This window comes from Tachypleus tridentatus, chromosome 1 (assembly GCF_004210375.1).
Source record: "Tachypleus tridentatus isolate NWPU-2018 chromosome 1, ASM421037v1, whole genome shotgun sequence".
Classification (NCBI taxonomy): Eukaryota; Metazoa; Arthropoda; class Merostomata; order Xiphosura; family Limulidae; genus Tachypleus; species Tachypleus tridentatus.
Window position 1 is genome coordinate 9,102,505 of NC_134825.1, and position 11,670 is coordinate 9,114,174.

Sequence of the window (11,670 nt, forward strand, 5' to 3'; positions counted from 1 at the left end):
AAAAAATTGTTTGATATCCTTCATCTGCATATATATATATATATATATACACACACACATTATATAAAATAATAATTGAAATGTGACTATTACAAAATACTAGTTCACTAAAACACTATTACTGGATATGTGACCTGAGTGCACATGCACCATGTCAATGCAAGTTATGAAATGAAAGGAAGACATACAAAAGAGTTCATATACACCATTAAGACGAACTATTTAGACTTAATTATTAGAGTCTGTACTTCCATGTTATAATACAGAGTCATTCTAACATGTAAAAAGTAATTTTTTGTTATTTCTTCCTTAATTTTTAATGGTGGTTAAGAGGTTGGTTAAATGATGACCCCACATAGAGTATAGAAAATAAAATATAAAGTTTTACTGAAAACAAACATTTGAAATATATTTACAAAGTTTTAAAAATTATGCAAATAATTAGATTTTTGAAATGAAGTTTTTTAAATCATAACATGAAATCACTTTGCACTCAGACTAGTAATGAAACAGATTCTATTTTCACAAACAAATCTCTAGTAAAAATATTTAAATTAAAAAATCTGTTTTATTTTGTATACAAGGTAGTTGAAGTAAAAATTACAAGTCTAGAAAATTTTGTGAAGCTATACATACTGTATCAAGTTATTGTGCAAATGTGTAGACAAACTTGGGTATATTATACAGAGTCCAGAGAGAAAGAGTTAACTACAAAAATTTTATGCACTACTATCATTAACAGAGAAAAGTAGAGTTAACTGTCACTGACAACCAACAGCAAGAAAAATAAAATATTTGTATGGTTGCTTTATTTCTCGTTTATCCTTTATTTACTATTATACAAGAGTCCATGTGAAGAGTTAAAGGATCACTTTCATTATGCAACTAACCAGTTTACTGAAAACAATGATCATATTAACCTAATGCAGTTCTAATATTTATCATTGAAAATGTTGTATACAAATGGGTATGTATGCACTAATATAGAAATATTATTAACTGAAAATACATTTCATCTGTTAAAGTTATTATGACAGGCTCAAAACACACAATTAGTTCCAATACAACAACATTTGCATAAAAATTCTGAAACTATATCATACTTTTTATGCTGAATCATTTACTAGCAAGATTTTTTACACAGAAAAAGTTTTTTTCCTTGGTTATCCTAAAAAAATATATTCACTTCTGTGATAGTAAGTCTCGTACACAGTTGTATCAGTTTATGTATAAAATAAGTTTATACTAGAAATGCTTTTATAAACATTGGTTAAATAGATTAATACTATGTAACAACACTTTCATGTAAAATAAATCAAAACAATTTCGTCAGTAAATCTGATGTTTGCTAATGAAATATATTTGATTACTTTTTAAATAAGTTTAAGCCATCAAGAAAAATACAAAATTTATGACTGTGTAACACTTAGAAATGTATTTTTATTCAGTCTCATTAAATACTTCACAAGTAACAGTGTGAAACTGTTTGAAAAATACTGACTTGAGGTTTTCTATTTATGCTTTCTAAAATTCACAGTGAAAAAACTAAATATGCTGCATTTACTCAAACTAACCTGGACAATTTTTTACACATGTAGCCCCATATGCATATTTTCCATTAGGATTAACTTCCCATGAATATGTGATTGGGTTGTACAGCATCATAGGTGGACATTCTTGTTTACACACTCCATTGTCATTGAAGTTCCGACAAGCCTAAACATACATAAATAAACAAACAAGTTGTTAAAAAGCACACAGGATAAATGCTAAGCTTTGGTTCCAGTTTTAACTCAATCCATATAAATCTATAGTGAAAATAACATGGCACCAACTCCACCACAGCTAGTCCAGAGTCAAGTTGAGAAAGGAGGAAAACTGTCTTCAAATCCTGACATGGAAAGCCTTATAAAATAAGTGTAGAAGAATTGAATGGCATGTCTTTAGTAACTGGCAAGAGAAGACAGGAAAGTTAGTACAACAGTTGAAAATTTGATTAAATATGACACAATCAATGTACAGAAATGAATGGAGAGCCAATAAGTGTGGAGATGGAAAACACAAACTTATTAATTACTGAGTAGTTAAAATAATTAAAACAAAAATAGAGCTGATAAAACTATGGTGGTTCAGATATTATCAAAAGGAATCATAACAAACGGAAATTGAGGACAGGAAATGAATTATATAGTTTCTAAATTGAAAATAAGTTATTGTTTTGAGTCTGTTATTACACTTCACATACAAGAAGAGCAACCGTTTCTTTTATTAAAATAGTATTAGAAAAAGTTTAAACTGCATCACAAATTAATACGAAACCTAAGAAAGAAATATAGCTAAATTAATTTGAAAATAAGGATAATTCATTAATTAATTTATTGACACTTATTTTACTTGATTTTAGACAACTTTATATACAGACTGATTCATATCTTGTTTGAAAACATAACCCTAATCAACTGAATTCAGCTTTCAAAATCAATACAATTCACAATAAAGTGCTTCTATTAAATGTACTGAAATTTCTAGTTAGAAAAGAATAACTTAATACAAGAATGAAATGAGAATTATTATACATCACAAGTGTGTATTGCAAGACTTGATCATTTTATGTTTATTACCATACTCTAGCCTACATATATCAATCACAAGATGTCTACTGCATATGAGTCTTGACAGCCTCAAACTGAGACTTACCAAGCTCACATCTGCACTGATATAGTTTAGTACAGATGAAACAGACTTACAAACTTCAATCAGGTCTGTTTGGTTTAATTAACATTTTATACAAATTAGTCAAATACTAGTAGACCTCAAAATCCAGACCTGCTTGATCCAATTCCAATGATCTAAACCACATTTGTTATACATTCTTGATTATTCCAGATGTGTTTATTCCACTTAATATCTAGATGTATAACCTATACACTTCAATCCAAAAACCATCTTGCCAAGACACCAGCTTATGAATATGCCAAAACGGAAACCTTCAAATCTCCAATGGGAATTTAATACTTCAATGTATGTCATTAACTGTTTGTTACTGCTCATGACAAATGTTTTTAAAATTTTAAAATTAGCTAATTAACACAGTTTAAAAAAAAACCTAATTCAGCACATGCCTATTTTTACAACTACATTACCAGACAATCACTCTGTTTGGGTCCTACACAGCCTCCAGCGCAAAACAGATGACAGCACTCTCGAGGGTTTGGACCAAAACAGCGACCTTGGTGGCACTGGGGAGAACAGTTGATCTTGGAAAACTTTTGACAGTTATGTGATCCTTCAGCCCAGCAGCCATCTTCACATGATTTATTACATGCTGGGCCTAAATATATAGTATGTAAACACAAGCATATATAGGAGTTTCAAAGTCCAATTTATTACATTTAAAAAGTATTTTGTTGTTTTCTGGTTTTAAAAGTTTTATACTGAGTAGCCAGTAATGTCATGAAAACAGTTAGATAGAGTTTGATAAATTAATAAAGGATCCAACTTTTCTATCACAGATTTATCTTTACCTATTAATGTTAAACATTGTAGCACAAAAGCAAATCAGTTGTCCCAGCTTATAAAATTCTTTAGTTTAAAAGTGATCACTAATTTTATGTTTAAAGTGTTTCACTCGCTCTTCCCACAAATCAAAAAACTTCCCAATAATGATTTTCTATTCCCAATACTGAATATTTTCTCCCATAGATAAAAAAACATTCAAATAAATTCCATGTGTGGAATCTAGTAATGTGTAAAGAATCTCAAACCACTTTTGATATCATGAGGCTAGATGCTAATTGTTTTTGAACAATCTTTCAAACTACTTGATGTATTAATTTGAAGATCTGAGACTGACTTACATATTTAATACTTTAATGAAATACAAAACAGATTTTTAACCAAAAGAAATATATACTTTACAAAGTTACTTGAAAAAGATTTCCTAACAATGGTGTTTTATGATCTGAAAATTATTGAAACAAACGTCCAAGAAAAAGATACGAGAACTGCATCTAATTTGGTTGTAAAATAAAATTATTAAACAAGAAATTTAAGATCACTGTTTAGAATACACGTTGTGTTAGGCTTAAAAATTACAAATAGATATTTAAAACAAAATGAACCTGAAAAAATAAAAAAACTCAGTGTAATAATCCCTTTGGAAATAAAGTAAGACAGGATAAATATTTCAAGTGACCTAGTCAGCACATCTGACTTGTCTTCATGTATTTATTCCAAAATTAACTGGTTGCAGTGTATTTCCTTTCTTGAGAGTTTGAAGCTCCCATTTACATGTTTAACATTTCCCGTTTCAAATCATGAGATAGCACTATAACAATATATATAGAGAAAGCAGAAGATATTCTTCAAAAATATAACCTAATAACACTAACTTGTTGTCACAAACATGCTTACATGTAATTTTTAGCTTCACGATTGCTATATAACCATAATATAAATAATACTAAGTATCTTCACTTGCAACTAAAACAAGTTAACTTACATTCTCGCTCTGGTTGTGGAAAGTCATACACATAATCAGAGACAGCATTTGGACCTGTCAGAATTTCATCCCACCTTATTGTGCGTATATGACAAAGGTTGTAATTATTAAAAAACCCAACACTGCCATTAAGAATGTCTGAAAAAGATTAAAAAAATTACATGGAACTTTTGGAAATTAAAAATAAAAGATAAAGCTGAAAAGTTAATAGTTGTTCATGGACTTCTTAATATTTATCAAAGGTACAGCACAAAAACAAGTTTTAACATAGTTGCAGTTTCTCTTAACACCAAGTTACACTTCAATGCTTAAACATTTCTTTCAGCTATTTGTGAGGCTTCTGAATGAATAAATGACTTGAATACCTACATGAAGCACATTTTTAACCAACCCAAACCTAAAAATAATTTCACATTTACATCAATGGTCAGTAACAAATTAATTGGTCATATGTCTTTGATTTTTGAAAATGCAATTCTCAATATACGAAGAGTACCGACATTAGTTGTGAAAGATCAAACAAAGTTCTACAATTCAACTGAAATCATGCTGAAACTAATACAGAAACCTTTAAAGAAACTATCAGGTCATCCCATAAGTAATGCCTGAAAATTTAATACAGAAAGTGCATAATCATTTCTGTCTTTGTAGAAGACTTTAATGACTAAAATATATAGGAGGATGTGTATAAAAATGTTCAGACAAGTAAAAGAAACTAACCCAACTCCAATTTTTCAGATCATTAATCAAATAAGCCCTTATGAAGATGGATGTGACTGAGGAGCACATTAGACATATAATGCTTTACGAGTTTAAAAAAGGCAATAGTGCAGTAGAAACTACAAGAAACATTCAAGGTGTTTATAATACAAAATCTCTCAATGAAAATAAAATGTCAAAGGTGGGTTCAGAAGCTCAGATCAGGTGACTACAGCTTAAGTGATGCACCACATTCATGTCTCCTGTTGAGTTTAATGACGACTTGCTGCTGGTTGCACTTGATGAAGATCGTGCTGTAAAAGTTGAAGTACTAGCACAGAAACTTAACTCAACCCATTCAACAGTTCATCATCATCTGCACCAGCTTGGAAAGGTGTCAAAACTTGGAAAATAGGTCCTCCATGATTTGACAGAAGCCAACCTGAGAGCAAGAGTGGACATTTGCACTTCTGGAGTGACTGGAGATGAAAAATGGATATATTACGAAATGTTAAGCACTGCAGTCAATGGCTCAGTGCAGGTAAACTGGCTAAATCACAACCCAAAATGGGCCTCTACCTTAGGAAAGTTTTATTAAGCATTTAGTGGGATATTGTCAGTGTGATCCACTTTGAGTTGCTGCCACTCAATTTAACGATTATATGAGACTTCTATTGTCAATATTTAGAGTGCTTGAATGTTGTACTCAAAAGAAAAGAGGCCTGCTCTAATCATTTGTAAAGGTGTTGTGTTACACCTGGATAATGCACGGTCCCATACAGCACGGATCACATTTGCAAAAAGTGAAGAGCTAAACTGGGAAAACCTTCTACATCCTCCTTATTCTCCACATCTTGGCCCCATCTGATTTTCATCTATTCTGAACTTTGTAGAACTACCTTGATGGAAACGAGCTTAAAACACCTAAGGATGTCAAAACTACCCTCTCTTCTTTCTTTCCCTCCAAACCTCAAGAATTTTATAGAAGTGGCATTCAGAAGCTTGTGAATCGTTGGGAGGAAGTAATTAATATTAATGAAACATACATTATTGATTAAATAACAATAAAAGCATTTGAAATCTTTTCGTTTCTTCTGAACCTAAATCGAACATTACTTAAGAGATGACCTGATACAGATTAACATTGTTAGTACACTACCCAGAAGATTTTATTTTTTATACATAATTAGATTTGGTTATTTAATGAAAGGTTTGCTGTCCCTAAGTTACTGATAAAAGACTGGATACTAAAACAATTGCATTTAAATATTAATAAATACTCTTCCTCTCAAATCTATTAAACGTAAATTATTTCAGTTAGCTTTCCAGTTTTGCTTATATTAGATAAACTTACCCCGCAGTGATGGCATTTCTAATGTTTCCATCTTGTTAAGCGTGACCATTAGAGCCAACTCCTTTGTATGCACCTGGAGACTAAAAAGGTTCCGACCTCGGATTATCATCAGACTTGGAAGAACTACTCGTTTGACTTTGACGTGCGAGATTAGCACGTACCCAGTTACTTCTCTAATATCTCGAAGGAAGCTCAAATCAAGATTCTCATCCTGAAAGTGAACGAAAAAATTAAAATATCTGTGTCACAAACTGCAGTTTAAAACAATTTATATTTGTGGTTAAAAACCAACGAAATCCCATTTAACCTCTTACAAGTTTAAAATATTAATAAAATACTCTTTATACGAGACGTTTTTGTCAAGGACTTAGAAAAATTGATCCAATAACTTGTGTATCACTGCAAAACGTCTTACAAGCTTGATTTATTTCAGCCCTTCATCTTTTTTCTTCAATTTTTAGCAACGTAAGCATTATTTATTTTCCATATAAAAAACTTAATTGTTATATTTATACACAAGCTTTTGTATGTTATGACATACGCACTAAAGTGTTAGTCGAAATATAAAACCACATTGACCTATTATTTGCTTAAGCCTACTCATTTAAACATCTACTTCCCTCTCAATCTTGTGAAACTACGTTTTAAACATCACATGCTTTTTTAAGAATACAAACTTAAGGTGAAACAAGTTACTCCTACGCACCAATGATTTTTGTAAAAAAAGTGTTGGAAAGCTCTCATCAGGCATTATGAGATTCCAAGTAAATTTGTGTTAAAAAGTAGATGCTTTAACTGTACAATCATGCCAAAAGCTAATACTACGCTACACTGAAAATACCATAAAAGAAACCACGCAATAATGTGAAAATTTAGAAGAAACTTGTATTTTGTGACAATCACTATTACTCAAGAATTTAACAAAAACATAAGCCATATATAAGTGAGATTTCTTGCTATTAAAATACATTTGGCAAAAATATTTGAAACGGCACATTAACCAGTCAATAATATAGTCCATGATAGCACATTAACTTTAAACACAGCTACGGGTTTACACCGATATAATGTCAATGGGCCATACAGATCAGCCCTCTATTATTTGATCGTATTGAATGTATAACTTTTTTGTTGATTTATCACGAATATAGTTTAGCCCGATACAAATAAATAATTCATATGTATGATTTTCCTTCTGAGCTGATATGTATATATAGAGACACATACTATAAAAATTATAAATTCTAACGTGCTACATAAAACCTAAATAAAAACTGCTACTAACATGCAATTATGTTTAAAGCTTACAGTGATAATCACACACATAAACAAGGTCACAAAACTAATCTGCTAGGAGACGATTATTAGTAGAATTCCATATTCATAAAAAAAAAAAAACTGAATTTATTTACAAACTAAAAATCTGGTTGAACAATCCCATGTGACAAATTTTGCCGGTTTCTTTGTTACATGTGTTGATTAAAAGTTGTTCAAGCGCTTATAAAACACCGTCAGTACATTTTATCAAATATTACGAACCTCCAACCAGGTCAGCTCCAAGTTGCCATCCACGTAAGTACAGTTTGTGTACCTGTCTCGCAGATTTTGATAATGGTGCTCTCGATTCGAAGGCACCGACATGCGAGCTTCAGTTCCTATACATACTGTAAAACGGAACAAAAATAACAATGAAACAATATTATCGGTATAACACAAACCTTCTAAGCCTAATGAGCAAGAACAGTCAAATATACAAAAAGTTACATAAATATGTAATAATAGTGAAGTGAAAAAGGTGACTTTTACTTACGAATTTTCGCCACTACTGTGTTAGTCCTATAACAATTTTATACTAGCCTACATATAAAAATCAACTGTGGATGATACGTTTGTAAAATTTTAAAAAGCATAATGAAATACGCTTTATAATCTTTATAATTCTATAAACTAGAATTTAGGTTACCTAAAGTTTTGAAGATCATTCTACTCTTTGTGCAAGTAGTTCCAATATGTAACCCGTATTCACACCCATAAATACATTTTGATTTTACTGATTTTCTAAGTTTTAACACCATAATTTTACACAAAGTTAGTTAAAATAACATCACATCTGACTTGTTTCACCTAACATTAAATATTCATTTTTTAACTCAAAGATCATGGATAATTCTATTAATTAATTCTATTAATTTTACTTTATACGAATGAAAGTACGTTGTGCCTACATTTTTTTAAAATAACACCACATCTGACTTGTTTCACCTTACATTAAATACTACAAAAATAAAATAAAAACAACTAACTTTTTCCCTTCTTCAATACTGTGTCCTCTCTGGCAGATGCAAAATACAATAAAATTGTCAGAATAATACACCGTAACCACATTCTTTCTGCTGAACACATCTTATTTGGAAAACAAATACTTAAGACGAAAATGAATAACGGTACAACAGTTTCGTTGACAAAACTGACAATTTGCTAGGCTTCTATAAAATAGCACTTTTTTGGCAGCAGTATTAAAATTCTGTACAAACAGGAACAAAATAAATATATACACTTTATGTACACAGAGGTAATATGGCACAAACGTATGACTATCTAAGATTCAGAAAATATAGTCTTTTTCTAATTTGCTTATGAAATATCTAGCGGGATTTGGCTTTCGATTAGTTTTCTTCTTGAAAATGTCTTCGTCATCATCACAATCAGAACCGTGGTCGTCTTCTGAACTCTTGGACATTTCTCCTTGATGAGGCGATCTGGACATTACTCAACTGACAATCTCGTTTTTGTGCGCAATTGATCATAGTACGTAATGCTTCAGCACCAGAAAATTTCCAAATGATGTTTTCTCCACGAATAACAAGTAATACGTGAAACCTGCACAACAAAAGTGAGTTATCTGAATGTTAAAAAACACATTTTTTGTTTTTCATAACAATGAGTTGAAGACAGGTAACATGGTGCAACCAAGCGGAAACTATCGGGCAATATTCATGATGACGAGAAACCCACTTGAAGTAAAAAAAGGTATCTCACACTTTTATTAAAACAAAGAACAACGTTTCTATCTTAGGTTATCTTCAGGTTAAAGAGTTTCCAAATGACTGTTGCCTAACACGTCTTACGGACGAGAATGTAAACGGGTACAGGATTAGAGGAGGCGTTGCCGTATATTTTAGGTTAGTGGTTCCCAAACTGTGCGTCACGACGCCCCTGGATGTTTCAAATTTTCAAGGGAAACAACGATATCAACATCTGTCGGACACCGCGCGAATTATTAGCTCGAGGTAGCTCACAGTTTTAACATTAGATCGCGCTACATCCCTTTCAATGACGTTTTAAAATATTTGTTCACATGTACTTTTGGCTACGCCAGTAACTTCTCGAACATTTTATAAAAATCTATATAGTTGTTTTTGTATATACGAGGTCTGTTCAAAAAATACGCGGACTGTTTGAATTGCGCGGCTCCAGTTGGTTCCAGGGAAATCCGCTTGGTGTCGCTAGGTTCGCACAGATCAGCTGATTACGACGCCATTTCCCGATTGCAGATATCTTCATTTGTGTATTAGCTACGCGGTTTTAAGTGAAGTTCGATTTTTTCGTTTGGCGGATTTCAGAATGAATGACCTGAAGGAGCAACGACTTGCTGTGAAATTTTGTGTTAGACTTGGAAAATATGCGACCGAAACTTTTGCTATGCTTAACACGGCTTACGGTGATGTTGCTATGAAGCGTACGGCATGTTTCAAGTGGTATGAACGTTTTAAGAATGGTCGACAGTCCATTGAAGATGATGAGCAACCTGGACGTCCTTCCACGTCAACTGATGACCCACACGTCGACAAAATCAACACCCTGGTGCGGGCAAATCGACGTCTGACTGTCAGGGAGCTTGCTGAAAAGTGTGGGATATCAGTTGGATCTTGTTACGAGATTTTGACCGAAAAATTGAAGATGCACCGCGTTGCTGCGAAATTTGTGTCTCAGAACTCGTGAGTTTTTGGCCAAACACTCGATTACTGTTCTTCCCCACCCCACCCCAGCCCCTACTCACCTGACCTTGCTCCTTGCGAATTTTTCTTGTTCCCCAAACTCAAAAGACCCTTGAAAGGAAAAAGATTTGATACGATTCCCGAGATTAAGGCAAATGCGACGAAGGAGCTGGAGAACATTACAAAAGAAGCGTACCAGGATTGTTTCAAACAAGTGGAAACGCCGTTGGGGAGGAGAGTACTTTGAAGGGGTCCCAGACCTGTAACTTCTAAATAAAGTAGATTTTGTTTTATGACGTCAGTCCGCGTATTTTATGAACAGCCCTCGTACATGTCTGTTGACTCTCGGTCCGTCTCTAATCAAAATAACTGAAGGGTGTTGTGAGCACGTGTCTGCAAGGTCCAGAGAAGTTCATTGAATTATTTTGTTGATTTTTAGTCCTTGTGCATAAAAATGGGAAGATTTTTGAACATTAATAAGAATTGTGAAACTGAAGAAAAGGATGGCGAACCACAAACCAGTGGCAAAGTTGTGAAGAAACGGAAATATGATGATAGTTATCTATATTTTGTTTTTACTTCGGTAGATGTCAATCATGAAGAGTGTCCGCAGTGTGCATTATGTTAAAGTTTTGGCTCCAGAGTGCGTTTCCAAGTAAACTAAAACGCCACGTAGAGATCAATCATCCCAACACGGCTGGTAAATCCCGTGATTATTTTACCAGAAAGTTAAAAGAATTAAAAGAACAAAAAGGTACATCTTTGAAACAAGCATCAATACCCAACAATGTTTTTCTAGCACCATACAAGGTGTAAAATAGAGTCACGATACGTTAAAACCCTCACACCATCGTAAAAGAACTGATTTTATCGGCTGCATGGAATATGGTGAATATAATGGTTGATGAACCTGCCGGAAGACTGCTTTCAAAAGGTGCCTTTATCTAACAATACTATTAGCCGTAGAATCCAACATATGGCCAAAGACCTTAACGATCAACTAATCGAGAAAATTTAAGGAAAGAAATTGGGGTTACAGCTAGATAAGATGACGGATAGCAACAACGATGCTCATATGACTTGCTAGATGAGATGATGGATAGCAACAAGGATGTTCA

The 11,670-nt window shown here is 32.7% G+C and overlaps 1 protein-coding gene across 2 annotated transcripts in view; it reads right to left on the reverse strand.

Moving 5' to 3' along the window:
• Positions 1–9,094, reverse strand: part of LOC143239911 (epidermal growth factor receptor-like) — a 35,415-nt gene extending 26,321 nt beyond the window's left edge. Inside the window, exons 1-6 of one of the 2 annotated variants that reach the window (XM_076481592.1) lie at positions 8,858–9,094; positions 8,094–8,218; positions 6,555–6,765; positions 4,502–4,639; positions 3,144–3,331; positions 1,575–1,716 (exon numbers count right to left, since the gene is read on the reverse strand). In XM_076481592.1, coding sequence (XP_076337707.1) covers positions 1,575–1,716; positions 3,144–3,331; positions 4,502–4,639; positions 6,555–6,765; positions 8,094–8,218; positions 8,858–8,957 — 904 coding nt within the window. In that variant the 5' untranslated portion in view covers positions 8,958–9,094. Of the gene's footprint in view, positions 1–1,574; positions 1,717–3,143; positions 3,332–4,501; positions 4,640–6,554; positions 6,766–7,260; positions 7,321–8,093; positions 8,219–8,857 lie in introns of those variants that run through there. The other variant, XM_076481657.1, reaches the window with a different exon arrangement.
• Positions 9,095–11,670: the final 2,576 nt, after the last annotated feature.